This window comes from Balaenoptera physalus (genome assembly GCF_965194825.1).
Source record: "Balaenoptera physalus genome assembly, contig: HAP1_SCAFFOLD_1557, whole genome shotgun sequence".
NCBI classification, from domain to species: domain Eukaryota; kingdom Metazoa; phylum Chordata; class Mammalia; order Artiodactyla; family Balaenopteridae; genus Balaenoptera; species Balaenoptera physalus.
The window spans coordinates 52,227-74,617 of NW_028125239.1; the positions used below are offsets into that span (position 1 = coordinate 52,227).

The 22,391-nt window shown below is 43.9% G+C and overlaps 1 protein-coding gene across 1 annotated transcript in view; it reads right to left on the reverse strand.

Moving 5' to 3' along the window:
• Window positions 1-22,391, reverse strand: part of LOC309653961 (ELKS/Rab6-interacting/CAST family member 1-like) — a 110,280-nt gene that overhangs the window by 51,048 nt on the left and 36,841 nt on the right. Inside the window, exon 2 of the mRNA XM_082478674.1 lies at window positions 9,847-10,007. Coding sequence (XP_082334800.1) covers window positions 9,847-10,007 — 161 coding nt within the window. The remainder of the gene's footprint in view (window positions 1-9,846; window positions 10,008-22,391) is intronic.

A 22,391-nucleotide genomic window follows, 5' to 3' on the forward strand; every position in this document is an offset into this window, starting at 1 on the left:
ACTCTGGTGCAGCTGAAAATTCTCAGGGACACTAGCTTGAATCTCTATGGCACAGATGTCCTAATACTTCATTTTAAACTGGGACAAAGGTTTTACAGAGCCTTGCTGATCTTTTGTCCCAGACACTGGCTGTCTTTTTCATCTAGGACATAATCAAAAATGTACTGTATTAAAAAAAAATGTACTGTATAAGTTTTTTAACTACAACTTTAGAATTTATACTCTTCAATAGTAAGTCACTTCTCTTAAATGACAGAATTTGCTCCTATTTAATTGCTGGAAGTTTTAAGCAATTAAATAGGAGCTGACGGTGGATCAATAGTTGTCTTCATTTTAACAACTCACCCAATAATGAGGAACATGAGAACTGCATCTGGAAGATTTGGTGTGAAAGGAAATGACTTCTGAAAGGCTGACTGATTTATTTGTGCTGATACTGGCACAGACTGCCCTACTTTAGGCAGGATGGTTAGGGAAGGTCTCTTTGAAGACGTACCATTTAAGCTGACACCTGAGGCAGCCAGCATATAAGAGCGGGGTAGGAATGTCTGGCAGCACATAAGAATAAAGAGTTAAGAACAGCATATATATATATATATATATATATGTATATGTGTGTGTGTGTGTGTACATATATATTTGAAGGACATTTTTTTCAACACCCAATCGGCCATTAATACAAATTGAAAGCCTGTTATAATCAAATCAATGTAGTCCTGGAAAAAGAATATCAACAAAGAGATCAATGGAACAAATCTCACAATAATTAAGCACTTAAGAAAGAAAAAGGAAATGCCACAAACCAAAAGAAGAGAGACTGATCACAGTATTTAGAAAGCTTTTCAATTATTAGGAAAACATCAAAATAAATACGTTCTCCCCACACAAAATTAAAAATAAGTTCCAGGAAGATTAAAGAACTAGGTATAAAATGCAAATTAATTAGAAAATAAAAAGAATAAATATAACATATTTAATGATATTCAGATAGGGAAGGACTTTCTAAACAAAAAACGAAATGTAAGAAATTACAAAAAAATTACAAATTACAAATCTAAGAAAAGTATAGTACATTTTACTGCTTAGAAATCTAGAATTATAAACATCAAAAGTCAAAAACTAATGAGCAAATGACAAAAACTAAAAATTATTCACAACTGTGAAAGTACTTTATCCTCACTATTGAAAAAGCCCATAAACGTCAATGAAATACTAAGACCTTACTGTCCCCAAGAGAAATTAACAAATAGGAATATACCAATCACAGACAATATGCAAATTGACAATAAACACATGAAAATGTAAACAAAGAATTGCAAATGAAAGCAAGGTAAGACAAAACTTTTTAATCTATGAAAGAGGTAAAAGTTTTTTTTCAGGCAAAAGATTTTTAAACATTATATGAACAGGTAAGGTGATACATGCATTCTTACATGCCTGATCACCTAAAGTGGTCCAATCCTTCTAGAAGACAGTGTGTCAATAAGTATATTCATCTCTTTTATTTTATAAGCACAACTGTATCATCCTTAGGAAGCAGAAACTATCTTCTAGCAATGTTGCTTTTCTCTCCAAATATAAGGTGGATAATATAGTAATTTGTAGGGTCATTTTTATAACATTTTCTCATTACAAAGCAATAAACGTAAGTGTTAAAACATTTTAAGAATACATAAATGTATATGGGAAAACCTCTCCTATAATTCCTTTGATCCCCTCTGATGAATAGATTCAATTTTTTAACAACCTATCATAGGAAAATAATCAGAAATGTGAAAATGTATTAATAAAGATGGCCATAACAGTAATACATATGACAAAAAAAACTGAAAAGTGGGGAGACCTTCAAGATGGCGAAAGAGTAACACATGGAGATCACCTTCCTCCCCACAAATACATCATAAATACACCTACGTGTGGAACAACTCCTACAGAACACCTACTGAACACTAGCAGAGGACCTCAGCCCTCCCAAAAGGCAAGAAACTCCCCACGTACCTGGGTAGGGCAAAAGAAAAAAGAAAAAACAGAGACAAAAGAATAGGGACGGGACCCGCACCAGTGGGAGGGAGCTGTGAAGGAAGAAAGGTTTCCACGCACTAGGAAGCCCCTTCACTGGCAGAGACAGGGTGTGGCAGGGCGAAGCTTCAGAGCCACGGAGGAGAGCGCAGCAACGGGGGTGCGGAGGGCAAAGCGGAGAGATTCCCTCACAGAGGATCGGTGCCGACCAGCACTCACCAGCCCGAGAGGCTTGTCTGCTCACCCGCCAGGGCGGGCGGGGGCTGGGAGCTGAGGCTTGGGCTTCGGAGGTCAGACCCCAGGGAGAGTACTGGGGTTGGCTGCGTGAACACAGCCCGAAGGGGGCTAGCGTGCCACAGCTAGCCGGGAGGGTGTCCGGGAAAAGTCTGGAGCTGCCGAAGAGGCAAGAGACCATTGTTTCGGGCGCGTGAGGAGAGGGGATTCAGAGGACCTCCTAAATGAGCTCCAGAGATGGGCGTGAGCCGAGGCTATCAGCACGGACACCAGAGACTGGCATGAGACGCTAAGGCTGCAGGTGCAGCCACCAAGAAGCCTGTGTGCAAGCACAGGTCACTATCCACACCTCCCCTCCCGGAAGCATGTGCAGCCCCCGACTGCCAGGGTCCCGTGATGCAGGGACAACTTCCCCGGGAGGACACACGGCGTGCCTCAGGCTGGTGCAATGTCACGCCAGCCTCCGCTACCACAGGCTCACCACCGCATTCTGTACTCCTCCCTCCCCCCAGGCCTAGGTGAGCCAGAGCCCCGGCATCAGCTGCTACTTTAACCCTGTCCTGTCTGGGCAGGAACAAACGCCCTCAGGCAACCTACATGGAGAGGAGAGGCCAAATCCAAAGCTGAACCCCGGGAGCTGTGTGAACAAAGAAGGAAAGGGAAATCTCTACCAGAAGCCTTAGGAGCAGCGGATTAAATCTCCACAATCAATTTGATGTACCCTGCATCTGTGGAATACCTAAATAGACAATGAATCATCCCCAAAGTGAGGCAGTGGACTTCGTGTGATTTTGCCTGTATAGCTTTGCTTTTACCAATTGTCCTAGGGTTCTATCTGTCCGTTTTTTGTTTTTTTTCTTAGTATAGTTTTTAGCGTTTGTTATCATTGGTGGATTTGTTTTTTGGTTTGGTTGCTCTCTTCTTTTTTTTTTCTTTTTTTTATTACTTTTTAATTTTTTTTATTTTCAATAATTATTTTTTATTTTTTATGTTAATAACTTTATTTTATTTCTTTTTTTTCTCCCTTTTCTTCTGAGCCATGCAGCTGACAGGGTCTTGGTGCTCTGGCCGGGTGCCAGGCCTATGTCTCTGAGGTGGGAGAGCCGAGTTCAGGACATGGGTCCACCAGAGACCTCCCAGCTCCACGTAATATCAAACGGCAAAAGCTCTCCCAGAGATCTCCATCTCAACGCTAAGACCCAGCTCCACTCAACGACCAGTAAGCTACAGTGCTGGACACACTATGCCAAACAACTAGCAAGACAGGAACACAACTCCACCCATTAGCAGAGAGGCTGCCGAAAATCATAATAAGGTCACAGACACCCCAAAACACACCACCAGACGTGGACCTGCCCACCAGAAAGACAAGATCCAGCCTCATCCACCAGAACACAGGTACCAGTCCCCTCCACCAGGAAGCCTACACAACCCACTGAACCAACCTTAGCCAATGGGAGCAGACACCAAAAACAACGGGAACTACGAACCTGCAGCCTGCAAAACGGAGACCCCAAACACAGTAAGTTAAGCAAAATGAGAAGACAGAGAAACACACAGCAGATGAAGGAGCAAAGTAAGAACCCACCAGACCAAACAAATGAAGAGGAAATAGGCAGTCTACATGAAAAAGAATTCAGAGTAATGACAGCAAAGATGATCCAAAATCTTGGACGTAGAATGGAGAAAATACAAGAAACGTTTAACAAGGACCTAGAAGAACTAAAGAATAAACAACAAGGATGAACAACACAATAAATGAAATTAAAAATTCTCTAGAAGGAATCAATAGCAGAATAACTAAGGAAGGAGAATGGATAAGTGACCTGGAAGATAAAATAGTGGAAATAACTACTGCAGAGAAGAAAACAGAAAAAAGAATGAAAAGAATTAAGGACAGTCTCAGAGACCTCTGGGACAACATTAAACGCACCAACATTCGAATTATAGGGATCCCAGAAGAAGAAGAGAAAAAGAAAGGGACTGAGAAAATATTTGAAGAGATTATAGTTGAAAACTTCCCTAATGTGGGAAAGGAAATAGTCAATCAAGTCCAGGAAGCACAGAGAGTCCCAGGCAGGAGAAATCCAAGGAGAAACACACGAAGACACATATTAATCAAACTATCAAAAACTAAATACAAAGAAAAAATATTAAAAGCAGCAAGGGAAAAGCAACAAATAACATACAAGGGAATCCCCATAAGGTTAACAGCTGATCTTTCAGAAGAAACTCTGCAAGCCAGAAGGGAGTGGCAGGACATATTTAAAGTGATGAAAGGGAAAAACCTACAACCAAGATTACTCTACCCAGCAAGGATCTCATTCAGATTTCATGGAGAAATTAAAACCTTTACAGACAAGCAAAAGCTAAGACAATTCAGCACCGCCAAACCAGCTTTACAACAAATGCTCAAGGAACTTCTCTAGGCAGGAAACACAAGAGAAGGAAAAGACCTACAATAACAAACCCAAAACAATTAAGAAAATGGTAATAGGAACATACATATCGATCATTACCTTAAATGTAAATGGATTAAATGCTGCAACCAAAAGACACAGACTGCTGAATTGATACAAAAACAAGACCTGTATATATGCTGTCTACAAGAGACCCACTTCAGACCTAGGGACACATAAGGACTGAAAGTGAAGGGATGGAAAAAGATAGTTTATACAAATGGAAATCAAAAGAAAGCTGGAGTAGTAATTCTCTTATCAGACAAAACAGACTTTACAATAAAGAATGTTACAAGAGACAAGGAAGGACACTACATAATGATCAAGGGATCAATCCAACAAGAATATAACAATTGCAAATATTTATGCACCCAACATAGGAGCACCTCAATACATAAGGCAAAGGCTAACAGCCGTAAAAGGGGAAATCGACGGTAACACAATCATAGTAGGGGACTTTTAACATCCCACTTTCACCAATGGACAGATCATCCAAAATGAAAATAAATAAGGAAACACAAGCTTTAAATGATACATTAAACAAGATGGACTTAATTGATATTTATAGGACATTCCATCCAAAAACAACAGAATATACTTTCTTCTCAGGTGCTCATGGAACATTCTCCAGGATAGATCATATCTTGGGTCACAAATCAAGCCTTGGTAAATTTAAGAAAATTGAAATCGTATCAAGTATCTTTTCCGACCACAACGCTATGAGACTAGATATCAATTACAGGAAAAGATCTGTAAAAAATACAAACACATGGAGGCTACACAATACACTAGTTAATAAACAAGAGATCACTGAAGAAATCAAAGAGGAAATCAAAAAATACCTAGAAACAAATGACAATGAAAACACGACGACCCAAAACCTATGGGATGCAGCAAAAGCAGTTCTAAGAGGGAAGTTTATAGCAATACAATCCTACCTCAAAAAACAAGAAACATCTCCAATAAACAACCTAACCTTCTACCTAAAGCAATTAGAGAAAGAAGAACAAAAAAACCCCAAAGTTAGCAGAAGGAAAGAAATCATAAAGATCAGATCAGAAATAAATGAAAAAGAAATGAAGGAAACGATACCAAAGATCAATAAAACTAAAAGCTGGTTCGTTGAGAGGATAAACAAAATTGATAAACCATTAGCCGGACTCATCAAGATAAAGTCTGAGAAGACTCAGATCAATAGAATTAGAAATGAAAAAGAAGTAACAACTGACACTGCAGAAATACAAAGGATCATGAGAGATTACTACAAGCAACCATACGCCAATAAAATGGACAACCTGGAAGAAATGGACAAATCCACAATCAACATTGTGAAAATGACTATACTACCCAAAGCAATCTACAGATTCAGTGCAATCCCTATCAAACTACCGATGGCATTTTTCACAGAACTAAAACAAAAAATTTCACAATTTGCATGGAAACACAAAAGACCCCGAATAGCCAAAGCAATCTTGAGAAAGAAAAATGGAGCTGGAGGAATCAGGCTCCCTGACTTCAGACAATACTACAAAGCTACAGTAATCAAGACAGTATGGTACTGGCACAAAAACAGAAATATAGATCAGTGGAACAGGACAGAAAGCCCAGAGATAAACCCACGCACATATGGTCACCTTATCTTTGATAAAGGAGGCAAGAATATACATTGGAGAAAAGACAGCCTCTTCAATAAGTGGTGCTGGGAAAACTGGACAGGTACACGTAAAAGAATGAAATTAGAACACTCCCTAATACCATACACAAAAATAAACTCAAAATGGACTAAAGACCTAAATGTAAGGCCAGACACTATAAAACTCTTAGAGGAAAACAGAGGCAGAACACTCTATGGCATAAATCACAGAAAGATCCTTTTTGACCCACCTCCTAGAGAAATGGAAATAAAAACACAAATAAACAAATGGGACCTAATGAAACTTCAAAGCTTTTGCACAGCAAAGGAAACCATAAACAAGATGAAAAGACAACCCTCAGAATGGGAGAAAATATTTGCAAATGAAGCAACTGACAAAGGATTAATCTCCAAAATATACAAGCAGCTCATACAGCTCAATATCAAAAAACAAACCACCCAATCAAAAAATGGGCAGAAGATCTAAATAGACATTTCTCCAAAGAAGACGTATAGATGGCCAAAAGGCACATGAAAAGATGCTCCACATTGCTAATTATTAGAGAAATGCAAAGCAAAACAACAATGAGATATCACCTCAGATCAGTAAGAATGGCCATCATCAAAAAAATCTACAAACAATAAACGCTGGAGAGGGCATGGAGAAAAGGGAACCTTCTTACACTGATGGTGGGAATGTAAATTGGTGCACCCACTATGGAGAACAGTATGGAGGTTCCTGAAGAAACTAAAAATAGAGTTACCATATGATCCAGCAATCCCACTCCTGGGCATATATCCAGAGAAAAACATAATTCAAAAAGATACATGCAACCCAGTGTTCACTGCAGCTCTATTACAATAGCCAAGACATGGAAGTAACCTAAATGTCCATCAATAGGTGAATGGATAAAGAAGATGTGTTTTATATATTTATACATATATATGTATACACACACATACACACACACACACACACACACACACAATGGAATATTATTCAGCCATAAAAAGGAATGAAATAATGCCATTTTCAGCAACATGCATGGACCTAGAGATTATCATACTAAGTGAAGTAATCCAGGCAGAGAAAGACAAATATCATGATATCGCTTATATGTGGAACGTAAAAAAAAAAAAAAAAACAGATACAAATGAACTTATATACAAAACAGAAATAGACCCACAGACATAGAAAACAAACTTATGGTTACCAAAGGAGAAAAGAGTGTGGAGGAGGGATACATTAGGAGTTTGGGATTAGCCACCACTCTCAACAGCATGTTTGCATAGACGATTAGGCCTGAAGTGCTTAGTTTGTTAAAAGAAAGGTATTAAACAACCATTTTATTAAGATATGAAAATGAGAGACAACAACAAGGAGAAATTTAAGTGCAAATTAAAGCAAAGACTACTTTAAAAACTTTTAAGTCAGTAAATCTGCATGACAAAAAACTTGTAGAAAATCTAAGAACAGCATGATGCTGTAGTAGTATCTCCTGAGCAAATGAGGAAGGTGATTTAAGAGACAGGTCACCTGCCAGAGCCAGGTTTTAACACCTTATTTCTAGAACTTTTATTTAATGTTTATTCGTCAAATTTCTATACCACTTATAAATTCTCTGAATACTTTAATGACTCATCCCATGCCTTAGTGTGTGAGTGTTTGACCTTACCAAAAACAGTCTTGCAAATCACAGTATTTTTCTGAAATGTAATCTCTAACCTGGGTTGGCAAGGGAAGTCCATAAGAAAGTTTAGTACTGTGGTTCCAAAAATAATAACAATAAAAAAAAAAAATCACACGCAATTCCCTTTTAATGGTTTAAAGTCAAGCATTCTTTAAAAAATTTTTTCATATCTTTTCAAAGTCCTAATAATAAAGGAAAATTCCTTTACAAATCCACCACTGTTTTGCTATAGACACTTGAACTGAGTGGGAAAGATGTGACAAGTCAAGTCAAGATATTGGTACACAGAGAAAACGAAACAATACTCCTACACTGTTGCTTTAGCAGGGCCTGTTTGTGCTTAGGAGTATCACATCGATACCTTGTACTCCCGAATATTATACCCATCCTTCCTCTATGTTCTCATCATCAGGGATAAAACCTTGTCTTCAACTGCCTCTACTAACCTGCTCGTAAGAAGCAAACTTTCTCATCACGATACTCAGAACCCTAAATTCTCCCCGTTCTCCCTGCGTATCAACCTATTTCTGGCTCCAGTATCTGTCACTTCCGAGAGCACATCCCCTGTAATTCTTTTCTGAAAGATCAGGCTCTCTTAACCTCCCACTGTGTCCTAATAATCCATAAGCACAGGGGACACCCCGATATTTGTTTCCTCAACTCCTGGGCTGCCGTCATGATATCAAAACAATCATGCCCCATGAAAATTCATGCTGAGGTGTCATGGCAAGATCCTCTGCTACTTTGTAATTCTCATATTCAACATGTATTGATAGTTCAAAGTAGCAGAAAAGAAGAGGGGATGTTAGCTTCAAGCACTGGCTGGGCTCAGAAAAACTGTTTACTTTAGGTCAGAGAGAGTGCGTATTTACTGCAGAGAAGAAGGAACTAACAGAAAGTGAGCAAAGATTATGTGAAAGAAAATTAATGGAGACAGATTGCAGAGGAGGGAACCAGAGCTTAAATCTGTGATAGAAGTAAGAAGCGAGCTTGGTGAAGGAGAGACAGTATCTCCTCTGAGTCAGAAGAGACGACGACGACAAGAACACAGGTAACTGCTGAGGTGATGAAGGTAACTGAGGGGTCCCAGCATAGACTTGGTTTCAGTAAAATGAGAGCAGGACAATTACATAGGGGTGGGGATTGGAGTGATGGAGAAAGTACTAAGGGACTTAAAAAAGAGACATACTTGTTCTGAAGAGAAGGAAACCAGAACTTTTCAAAGTCACAGAGGAGAAAAAGCAGCAGCTGTATTCTGCACAGCAGATATATACAGCTGCAAGATGCCTGGAAAGTACGAAAATGATGTAAAGAATGGTTCTGCTAAAAGTGACAATTTTGTCAAAACTGACTGGAGAATGTGGCAAATGTTAATGGTGAAATATGGGGGATGGGTATTAGGAGGTTCACTATACTATTCTCTACTTTTGTGGACCTTTGGAAATGTTTATAATAAAAAATGTTTTAAAAATTGCCTAGCCATCGTATGACCTCAGGAGCAATGGTTATCTTCCTCAGAAAGCTCAACAACTTGCCAGAACTTTCCAGAAGGTCTTAGGAACTTCAGAGACACAATTGCATACAGATACATACACTCTAGAGGACTGCAAAATTCAATGACAGGGAGGCAAAAAAAGTTTCTAGTTGACGAGGATTTGTCCCAAATTTGTTCTAAGGAGTGAGAAACACAAGTGAGCATTAAAATTAGGCTAAGCGTGTCAGGCGTGACAAACGGGGCCAGAAGATGAAAGCGATGAGGACAAGTATTTCAACTAAGCATATGCCTGAAGAACAATATTATAAAACTTACTTCATCTCCAGAACTTCCTCTAAGTGTTTTCTTCTCTCGGCCCGAAGGTTGGTCACATGAGTTTCCTTCTCTGTCAGTGACTGCTGAGTGCAGGACAGCTTCGCCTTCATGGACTCCAGCTCCTGTTTTACCTTCTCCATGGCCATCAGTAACTCCTCCACCTACGATCAATACAGAAAAGACAGAAACTGACCATCTGGGTCAGGTATAGTCAGAGGAGCTGGGCAGTGGGCAACGCCTGGGTCCACAAAATTGAAGACACACCCATCAAAAATTCTGTACTCTCGCAGGATCAGACATAAATGGCAGTGAAAGAAATACATCTCTCATCTTCCCTCCACTATAATTCTTCTCAGTTTAGGTGCAAAAAACCCTCATTTTCTTTTTGACAAATGTAAGGGCATCAGAAGTAACAGTGTGCCAGGAACAATCCCTTCTAAGGAATTTATTTGGAAACAGTCCAGAACCTTCCATGGAAATAACAATATAATGCAGATAAAAATATAAGGAACAAAATCATAATAAATATTTCTAGAACGATTTTAGGAAATAAAAGCCATAAACCTGACTAATACCAGATGCAGAATTAACATAAATGAGTCATTTTTATTCGTTCAAACTAAGATTCTTCTGTTTATACCATTACAAACAATTTTTTGTTAAAGAAACAGCTAGAATTCAATCGGATAATTTCCTGCTCTAAAGCTGGGTAGGTAGAGATTTTCTGAGGAAGGCAGGAAGAAAAGAAAAAATATACATAACCAGATAGAGAAGAGACAGAACGCTTTTAAAAGACCTGTAAAGGACTTCCCTGGTGGCGCCGCCCGCGAGGACCGGGACGGCCGTCCGCGCCGCCCTCCCTCCCTCCCCGGCCGCCGAGGTGAACCGCGGACAGGCCGCTAGCGGGTCTACCGGGCCGGCCGTCCGCGCCGCCCTCCCTCCCTCCCCGGCCGCCGAGGTGAACCGCGGACAGGCCGCTAGCGGGTCTCCCGGGCCGTGCGGGCAGCCCGAGGGCCTCCGGGCGGGAAGCCCACCTGTCCGCGGGCGCCAGGCTCCTCGGGGCGGCCCGCCCCTGGCTCTGCGTGACTGGCTCCCTGAAGCAGCGGCGGAGGCGGCGGCCCACTGTTTGCGCCGCACCGCCTCCTACGGCATGCGGGAGGAGACAGACGCCGCCCGCCCGGCGCCTGCCGTGTGCGCCCGCGCCGGCCCGCAGCCCAGAGCCCCCGCCCTCCAGCTCCCAGCCTCCCGCCCGCCAGCCTCACCTACGGCTCCGCCCTCCCCGGGGGCGCGCTGCCGGGACCCAGCCAGGGCCGTGAGGAGGAGCGGGCGGAGGAGAGCCGAGGGGCCTAGCGCCAGCGACGGGCGGGAAGCTCCAGGCGCCGCCCGACCCCGAGCTGCCGCCACCGCGGCCCTCTCACCCTGCTCAGAGCTGCCGCTGCCGCTGCCGCTGCCGGCCGGGCGCCGCCGCCGCCGCCGCCGCCACCGCCACCGCCACCACCATCACCACCACCACCACCACCATCACCACCACAACCACCACAGCCACAGCTCCGCCCGGGCGCCCGACGTCACCGCGCGCCGCCCCCTGCGCGATTCCCCAGTCCCGCCCCGGGCCGACGTCTGCGCGAGCCCCGCCCCCGCGCGACCGCGCCCGGTCGGCGTCCCGAAGCCTCCGGGGAGTGCGACTCGGGCGCGCGCGGGCCTCGGGCACTTTACGGGTGTTGTCTTTACTGTGATATCTCAGTTAAGTCTAGTGGGGTGTCCCCCCCTTTTTTAAAATTACTAAAGTATGTCATTGTGTTAATTCAACATTAATACTAGAAACAAAAGTGAAAATTCCCATAGCAACAGCTGCTCTTTTTCTATGCTACGTTTATGCTTTTAGAAGTAGTATAAGAGCTGTTAAATGTGCGTTTTGCACATACTGTGTAAAACACATTGATGGAGAAAGAGCAGGGAATGAAGTATTTTGGCTAATCAAATAATAAACAGTGTATTGATTATCAATGTTCAGAGAAATATAATGTAATAAAGTAGATTAAGCATAAAGGTTATGTGGAATATAGTTTACTTCTATGGCTTTTCAAAATGTGAGCCTGGAGGTGCTGATTCACTCATGTATTCATTCAACAGTGATTTATTGAGTATGGTTCTGGGTACTTTTTTTAGCCTTTGGGAACACAGTAGTGAACAAAGCTGACAAAAATTCCCACCTTCATGGAACTTACCTTCTGGACACCTTCTTGGGAAATGAAGAGGAATTCAGCAAAGGAGATTAATAAGAGGTTATTGAGGGAGGAGGAAGACCAGGAGAGTGCGATGTACTAGAAATGAAGGAAAGGAAGTTTTCAAGGAGGAGGGAATGGGCAACTGTGTCATTGTTTAAAGATGTGTCAGACTGTTGGGTAAGAAAGAATTCTGCCTGATTATAATGCCTAATAACAGAGAAATGACTAAATGCTTTTTAGTGTGAGATGAGACAAATGTAAGAATCTTTCAGTTTTTTACTTCCTTTGACTGATTTTTAAAAACATATATATTTCATTCTTAATTCTTTTCAGAACAAAATATGCAACCTGGGAGTTTATACTTGTACTAAGGAGAGGTATGACACTGTTGTTACTAATTATATGTACACTTATTTTTTTAATACATGTATCAAATCAGAAGTTATAAAAGTATACAGGGAAAAAAATAAGTCTCTTCTGTCCCATCCAGTTACTCCTGAAGGCAGACACTGTTTCCAATTTGTTGTTTTTCCTAACCAGTGAAATTTTGTGCAGTAACACGGCATTTAGCTATTTTAAAATTGCATAAATATAACAAGTATTTTATCCCCTATGTATTTTTTTTTGCAGGCTTAATATTTGTTTTTATAATTTAAGTCTAGCTACCTGCAGACCATTTTTTTTTTTAAATAACAGCTTTATTGAGAGACAATACACATACCATACGATTCACCCATTAAAGTGTACAATTAAATTCTTTTGGTACATTCATCACCACGATCAATTTTAGAACATTTTCATCCTCCCAAAAAGAAGCCCCAAACTCATTAGCAGTCATTCCCCTGACCTTTGGTTTTAAAGCTCTCTTTTTTTAAAAAAAATACTTAATTTATTTTTGGCTGCGTTGGGTCCTCGTTTCTGTGCGAGGGCTTTCTCTAGTTGCGGCGAGCGGGGGCCACTCTTCGTTGCGGTGCGCGGGCCTCTCACTATCGCGGCCTCTCTTGTTGCGGAGCACAGGCTCCAGACGCGCAGGCTCAGCAGTTGTGGCTCACGGGCCCAGTTGCTCCGCGGCATGTGGGATCTTCCCAGACCAGGGCTCGAACCTGTGTCCCCTGCATTGGCAGGCAGATACTTAACCACTGCGCCATCAGGGAAGTCCTATATGGGAAATTTTTAAAAATATTTCCTAGAAACCACCAGACTCGTTGGCCAGTGTCACACTGACACTTAGAGTTGTAAAGGAGGATGGGTTTGGGTTTGGGAATGGGCTTATTACAACTGGCCCAGACCTCCACGCTTCATCCCTTAGGGTTAAAAGAGGGGCCCCCCTGCTCCCTAAGATCAAGGGTTCTCCACCCCAGCTGAACAAAATAGCAGTCTCTTAACGGGAAACAAGTGGGGATAGCGGGCAATGAACAATGGGCCACGGCTGCGGGTGATTGTGTCCGTTAGCTTTAAGGCCGCCACACAGGTCCCAGCAGTTTCTAACAGTACATGGGATGCCTATCACCCAGCAACCTTGACTGACTAGCAGTGGCACCCTGGAAATGCTGTGTTGGGAAGTACCTACCAATGAAGTACTTGTAGGACCCCAGGAAAGAAGAGCTGTGCTTTACAGCACCGGCTATGACCCAAATAGCCAAGGAGGTAGCAAGCAGCATGATATCTGTACCGCAGATCTTTTCTTGTAGCTGGAAAGCCCCAGCCTGTGATGGCAATTCCTATTTTCTTCCCTCTGAAGATCAGTCCCAACCGCACTACCCCTGCTTCTGCTTCCTCTGAGTCTGAATGTCATCTGCCCACATTGAGGAGGAAAGGAGGAAGCCCAGGAGAGGCGTAGGCAGGAGGAATCCCACATTCCTCCTGACATCTGATTGAAGCACAGGTAAAGTGAGTCTTATGCTGTCCTTACCGAGTTCTAAGTATGAGGGACTGTACTGCACACGCAACCCCAGAATAAGCACTGGAGATAAACCGACTTGCAAACTTTGTATCTGAAAAATCGCCTCAAATCTGAAATCACCAGTATTTCTACGCCATGTTTAGTGTCTATTTTTACGAACCAGTTTTCGAAAGCACCATCAGCAACAGGTCTAGAGCGTTCCTTTCCAAACCTGAATATTTTTAAGCAAACTTTTCATCTTCCTTAGCTAGATGAGTTCAGGAAAAACATTTCATTGATTAAAAGGGCTGCATTACAAAGGTTTGCCCCAAGACAACACAAGCTCCTCGAGAGCAGGGATTTGGGGCTGGTTTGCTCAGTGTCCCCAGCATCTACCCCAGGTGTCCTTACAGCAAAGCATTCCATAAATATCTGTTGAATTAATGCCATCGCATGACCGGCCTTCTTGTGCTGTATGATGTGAACTGCATGACTTTCCCCCTGAGGATTAAGATATTGATGGAGCATCCTTCAAGATCAATGGCATGCCCTAGATGAAAGATAGGGATGTGTAGGAGGAAACCTTGCCAGCCAAAGCTACCTATCTATTCAGTCTTAAGTGGAAACTCAAAAGACATGCACCACGGGAGCTGGTTGTAGGCCCAAAGTCACAGCTCTCCTTACAAGGAACTGTGTCATGCTAGGAAGTCACTTAACAATCATAGCAGACACGTACATAAGTGTCAGGCCCTATTCCCAGTGCTTTATGTAGATTACCTCACTTAATCTTCACAACAAGGCTATAAAGCAGATTCTGTTACCATCACGTCCCTTTAACCGATGAGCAAACTGGGGCACTGCGTTACATCACTTGCCCAGTGTCACATACAGAGCATCAGAGCCAAAATGTGAACCTGGCAATCCGGCTTAAGTATCCGTGTGAATAACATCTGCATTGTGTGGCCACCTGGGCCTCCCAGGACCTCTGGGATTTCAGTTTCCTCCCTGTCTGGGGGGCGGGTGCAGACAGTGAGGCATGATGGATACATCAGGAGGCTATCAAGCCTTCTCAGCTGCTTGATTGCTTTTTGAAAAGAAATCTTGGCTAGTCAAATTCATAGAAACAATGTAGGATGGTGGTTACCAAGGGCTGGAGGGAGGTGAAAAGGGGGAATTGTTATTGAAAGAGACTAGAGTTGCAGTTTGCAAGAGGAAAAAGTCTGGAGATCTATTTAACACTGAGTATACTTAACACTACTGAGCTGTACACTTAAAAACAGTTAACAAAAGTTTCCAACTTATGTGTTTAACCACAGGAAGGGAGGAAAGGAGGAAAGGACAGAGGAAAGGATGGATGAAGGGACTCTTACCTGGCAGCTCAAGAAGTAAAACAGAGGCGGAACTGCTCAATCAGTGGGAAAAGGAGCCCAAGGTTCCAGCCTCTCGGCTTCTTTCCCCAGATCCTCCCACCAGAACAGCCCCTCGGGGAGATCATCAAAGCAAAGTTTTAAAACCACTAAACAGGACAACTTCTCAATTCTCTTTAAGACAATTTCAAAAGCCGCGGGTCCAATCACACTCTCAAAAGTCTCCAGCTGAAAAGCCCTCCTGGCCCCTCAAGGCCGAATCGGTTCACACTCACCACCATGGTCCTTGAGATTGTCCACATTGTAGCCCCAGTGTAAGTGTCCAAGCTCACAGAGCACCGCCGTGGCCCCCTGTACTCAGAGTTACCCATCACAGCGGTCTCTTGAGCCTCTGTGCGCTGCCTATTTCATCCTTGTTTGTGGAGTGAGAGCTGTGTGCTCACCCGCCGCCCCAGCTCAGAAGGCTGTTTCTACTCCCACCTTAGTTATGGGCGAGGCGCTATATCTATGCCACTGTCACCTGCACAAGGTGCCCAATTCCCCCACCTCGTCTGTTCTGGGGGCTTAACAAGTATCCAGGACTCTCAGATGGAAGGGTGGAGAGGGAATAATTCAGAAGAGACTTAGGCACAGGGGAGCATGATGATACCCCATCCTTCCCTATCCCTCAACCAGGGTGCTGAGCCATGGTTCCTGATCAGGGAGAGAATGAATGCTGGGAAAGCAGCCAACGCCATAACCAACTTGTAGCAATGAGGGCCAGAAAACTGAGACGAAAGTACGTGGGGGCCACTGGCACATACTGTTCAGTTAAAAAAAAGAAAAGAAACCAGGAATGCTAACTAAAGGACAGAACGATTATCATCTTTGACTGTAAACCTCTCTCTGCATCATCCTTGGGTCCTAAAGCGACCTATTTCCATCACACGCACGTTCCACCAGCAGCCGAAACTCACCTCAGCACCCATGTTATATTCTGACCCAGTTTACATGGAGCTGACTGAAAGGCAAAGAATAAGAAAATGAGGCATTTGAAAGGGAAATCCATGCTTCCTAGTTTAGAGCTGCACAAACTCCTTTGCCCACCACAGGAAGGGATTAGGCTACTCAATCCGAGTAACCCATTTCTCTTTCTTTGGGAACATGGTGATTCTATTCAGAGGGCATAAATAAGATAAAGGACCCACGCATACTAGATTTTTCATTTGGCAAGCAGAATAAAAATCTGAACCTATACCTGTTGGAAAGTAATCAATTTTTCATAGACTTATTATAGGCTTCACAAAATCTACTGCACACATATTTTTAAAAGTAAGAAAGTGGCTTTTTAATGATACTTAAAATACATGGCATGGCAAGAATTATTTAAAATGTGTTTCTGAGGCCTGAAGTTTGGTACTGCCTGCTAAAATATAGATGATTTGGATAAGGCTGTCTTCTCGGGATAAACGTGAGACCTAAGCGCATCTTATCATAAAACTAATAGGAAGGTTGGTATTCAGGCAGTTACGTAATTGGTATAAATCCTCCCAAGATATTAGATCCCCTGAACTCGCAACAGTTAGTGGTTGTTCATTGGCCTGTGTGCATTAAATAACTCCCCTTAACCCAGAGGTCAGCAATCCACTGTTCACATAAAGTCAACACAAAGCAGAGCAAGAGGAAGCAGAGCTTCCAATAGATATATGACCACGACTCACCCAACAAGTGTTTTCCGAGCAGCACGCCAGGCCTGGGAAAGTGGACACGTGATCCACGGGGTCTGGATGCCCAGTCTCGATCCAAGCAGATTGGCTCCGTTTTTATGAACCATCGGCTTGATTGTCCACATTGGTGGGCATGCTTTTCGCAGGAACACATTTCTGTTCTAAGCGGAAGGCTATGCGCCTACACCTGTGACCAGCCCTGTATGAGGAGTGTACGTGCGTGTGTGCGTGTGTATGCGTGACTGAATGAATGAAAGATTTTTAAAATGTCTACATAAAGCAGATCTAATATACGAACATCTTCATTTACAAAAAGGCTTTCATTTTTTTATCACGCAGCAAGTCACTGAAATATTACACTATTTTGTGTCCAGCAACTCCCTTCAAGGAGCTATGAAAACATGAAGCATCACTGATGTCAGAAGTCACAGTCTAGCCGAGAAGACAAGTGACAGACCCGAAACAGAGACCACAGCAAATGTCTGACACCAAGTGTAAAAGCTTCAGGAGTTCACAAAATCCAAAGTCACTAAAAGCCCAAGTTGCTGAGAGGACTTGGAGCAGTGGGCGTTAAGAAGGGCAGCAAAGATGGTAGGCTTTAGATTACCAAAGGGACGGAGGTGGCGTTTCACGGAGGTACAAAAAGCAGAAGCAATGACTTAGAAGCAAAAAGAAGCCTTCTGTTTGCTGATAGCAGTGACAGCACCTGCCCTGATCAGAGCCACAGGAGACAGGGCTCATTATAGGGTGGGGACTCGTTATGAAGGGGTAACAAGCTGCCCAGAGAAGTTCATTTGTTACATTAGGGAGTCATTTTAGGATCCTGAATGGGAACAACCGGGTGTTCCTTCCGTATGGTGAGAACTCACCCCAGGATTCCTTTCAAGAGCACGCTCCCCTTGACATTGAGTTAATGATTTCATTTGCACTCAGCTTTCCAATATCCCACCTCAGTGGTTCCCAACTTACGGACCACAGAGTTATGGCAGAGGTCCCTGAAGGCAGATAAGCACTGCCCAGAAACGACTTGCTCCTGGCATATTGCCGCTGTCTCCTTCTAATATCTGTAGATACCATGTGAGCCATAAAACGCAAATTCACTCCAAAGCCACAGTCACCTGAGTTGCCCCAGGCGCCAGCCTATGGCTGCACATGGAGTCACTGTAACAGTAGCCCAGATGTCACTAGCTCCCACCTCCCTGCTGTTCATGCAGGACTTCAGCCTCCAGTAAAGTGCCCCTCAAGCATTCCTAGGAGTTCCCAGGGATTTGGTGCCTGAGCCTGCGAACAAGGCCGTCGTCCTCTCAGCGGCCACTGGGCGGCGATGGGTCCACACAGCTCCCTCTCCTGCGCCTTCAAGCACCCCGAGGCCTCCGCAGGCCAAACTGCAGGATGGTCCATATGGAGTAGGGGAAACATCTCATTCCTCCTGGGAGCTACCATTCCCAAAGCAGTCACACTGGTGCCATACACGATAGCTTACCAAGGGTATTTTAGAAAAACAACTCTGACAGTTGTTACTTACAGCCCTCAAGCTGTGAGTGAAAACTGTATGTGAAGGTGAATCTAGCGGAGGTTGGACAGGAAGAAAAATACCAGGGACAGAGCCCATGCCGTGCTCACAATCAACCTTCCCATAATGTGCTATCAAAATGCACATCATCCTGTTTGACCCAGCAAATTAAACTTCTAAGCACACAAGGAAGTGAAAAGTGTAGGAGGATTTTCAACGCAGATTATTTGCAAGAGTGAAAAAGGAGAAACACACGTCTCCTAGTACAGAAGGGGTTAAATTATGACACACTGGCAGGGTAGAATACAGGCAGCTGTTAAAAACGATGACATCAGCTTGGAAGTACCACTGGAGAGCTCTGCGATGCATCGATGCATCGTTAAGTGACACAATGCCAGTTAGAACAGCGCTCCACAGCCTGTTAGGAGGCGGGGTGAGCGGCGGGCAGGCCAGCGAAGCTTCATCTGCCGCTCCCCATCGCTTGCACGACTGCCTGAGCCCCCCGCCCCCTCCCCCGTGGAACCATTCTCTTCCAGGAAACCGGTCCCTGCTGCCGAACAGGTGGGGGACCGCTGAGTTAGAAGACATTAGGGACAGCGTGATCGCATTTCAAAAGTGTGGAGGAGGGGCCGGGAAGAGGTGCATATGGATATTATATGTCAGGAACAAAACCTATGGAGCTACTGACAACCTTTCTCCCTCACACCCATGCCTGAAGGGGAGTCTTTTTTTACCACCCAGATCCTTTATGGAACTGATCTGGGAGACAGTAAGAGAGATAAAGAGTCCTCAAATGGCCAGATTAGTCTTCATGAGAGGAGATGAAAGAGGAAGTAGTGGATGAGAGAGGCAGGCAGCCAGCCAGCCAGCCAACCAGGAGATGGAAGAAAAGAAGTACCTGGAGTTTTTAAAGACGGGGGAGGTGGAGGTCCTGGAGCAGCTACTGAAGACTTGGTGTACGGGAGAGAAAGCTGGGTGATGTAGGTTCAACATGTTTGGCCGTGTCATGTGCTGTGTGACCCCTCCACACAGTCTACAAATACACCCATGACAAAGATCTAGAACACGCATGAGGTTTTGAGATCAGATTGGTGTTTCTTCCCCATGTTTCTGTGCTGCCCACGAGGTGAGAACAAAAGCTAGTTTAAGGTTGTACATGTATGAAAAACGCCAGGAAAGACACCCCAGAAACTGTCCCAGCGGTAACATCTGTCAAGGTTAATTAGGTACTGGTGGACTTTGTTACAACAAAAGTGTATATCACATGTATAATTTTCATGGGCATGTATTTTACTTTCACTCAGGACAGGGGTTTGGGTGAGGCAAGCAGGGTGACTACAGTGCAAAATTGAAGGAGACACTGACTCTCAGCGTCTTGCTGGTTCAGAGCCGCATGTAAACACCCCCGTGAGGGAGTGCCTCCTTCACTTAGCGCCCTACCCACCCTGCTTGCCTCACCCCATCCTGGCTCTGCTTGCCTTGTTAATCACAGTTCTGAATCTCATTGAAATTCAAACTGGGATGCTATCTGCCACACACACTGCATCCAGAGTACATTGCCATTCTGAAAGCACTTTCGTATATGTAGTTCACTTTCTCTTCATGACAATCTCAAAGGCAAATGAGACTAGTATTATAATTCCCATTCTACAGATGGAGACCAGAAAGGTTAAAAGACCTGTCCAAGATCACACTGCTAAGTGACAGCAAACTCAGTTCAGCTGAGTTTGATTACCATCCCCAAGTATTTCCATGACCCCACCCACATACAAAACAAACAAAAATTATCACTCATACCTATCAGGAAAACAATGAATCTCTGAAGTGAACCTAGCCCAGATATTCATGTCTCCCGTCAAATAAGGCCCGGCAGCCCCCACTTGCCCCCTTGGAAACCACGGAGGCAAAGCCCACAGAAGATGTAGGCAGCCTCTAGCCAAGACGGCGCCCCATGAGGAGCAGCCCCTCTGGATTCTCGAGTAGCAGCAGGTTTTCAGGACGAGCAGCAGGCCTTCACGAGGGCCTACAGGCAGGTCCGCGGCTGCTGGCTGGCACCAGGTGTGAGCCATGGGAACTCTGGGAGCTGGGCGGGGGGGTGTGTGTGGGGAGCATCTGCACAGGAGGCATGAGCCTAAGAGAATCTCTCAGCATTGGACATTCCACAAGGCGTACATGCAGCTACTGGTGGTCGGCACTTCCGGGTTTTCCCCTTGAGGTGAGCGGAAAGGAATAACACGGCACCACTAGCCACCAGCCTGGAGCTCAACCAGCCGGCCTGGCAGCCTAGAAATCTGCTTAAGGAGTTAATCCAGGCAGACCCTGAACTACCCTGTTCATCCAGCTGTGTTTCAGGGCACAGCACGATTCCAACACTGCATGTAATAAAAATGAAGAATACCCCTCCCCCTGCCCTCTGCAGATTCGTTTTTCTCGGGTCTCACTGGTACTTTCGTTTAAAACTAAGTTTAAAAATAAAGAAATCAGCAAACCACACTCATTTGCCAAGTGTGCTTTTTTTCCTTCCTTCACAAACCTAAATCATACCTGGCAGAATTCATGCTGTTCTTGTTTACCTCTTCCTCTAAGAATATGAATCCATTTCCCTCTAGCCTGGGTTTTAGGTACATTGTTTAGCCAAGCCTTTACCTCCCTCTTCTCTTAAAAAGAGGAAAACATACAGCAAACTCAAGTTCTATATTTGTGAAAATGTTAAGAGGAAACTACCCTAGGATGTTTACACAAGCTGTGTAAAGTGGCTTTAAAGAGGCTCTAGTATTCCAGTATTACCCATACTACATTCGAATTAATACTTCCCAGAAAAAGTAAACTTTAAATAAGATCCAATCAGGATCAACTGCACACCCACCTGAGTAGCTGAACAAAATCAATGGAGCAATTCTTTGGTCATCGGACTAAAAGATTCAAGATTGACTTTTTCCCCCTTTTAGTAAAATATGAAACTCCCTGGTAACCTGAAGTATTATTGGGTCCTGTATCTTGCAAGGATTTATGCGCAATTTATCTAAAAACTGACTTTCAACAGCTACACGAATGGCTGAAATTGCTTGATCTCGTCAGGCAAAGAGTTTTTAAAAACATTAACCTCAGAAACAGAATATATATATATATATGTCTGTCTCGTGCTAAGTACCAGAGTTTTCAATCATGAAATTAAATATTCCTTTGCAAACTCAGCTATATCCTAAAACAGCCAATGATAACCTCTTGCAATACTCAGCATTCTGTGGAGAATTGAGTTTCTAAAGGGCCGTATACTGTCCTGAACATAACGGGAGATTCCTTTAAGGGAGTTTTTCCTTCTGAGGAAAACAGTTGTACACCGTGGACTACTGAAAAGCCCCGCTGGGCCTGTCTTATTTATGAGATGTTTCCACAGCGGGGTCTTCTGTGTTTACATGGCGCTGCTCCTCTTAGTGAGGGTGACCACTACCGAGCCTTGGATTAGGCTCTCAGCGTATATACACACACTGCCAACCGGGCACCATGACCCTCACTTCTCAGCGGAGGAAACAGTGTTAAAAGGAACTTACCTGAGGTGGCGAAGCTCGGGGAGAAGCGGAGCTGGGATGCAGTCCCAGCAGTGAAACCGCGAGGCCTGTGCTCTCCAAGGCAAACTCCGCCCAACCCCCCACCCCCACTGCCTCTTTGAAAACCTCCTCCTTACCTGGTAGGCAGGCACACCTGAGACCAGTAGTTCCCTGGGGATAAGAATCACCCGGGAAGCTTGTTCACTCTACCTTCCCAAAGCCCCTTCCCTGGAGATTCTGACTCAGGGGTTCCAAGCTGGACCCAGAAATTGTCTTTTGAACAAATGATCCAGGTGATTCT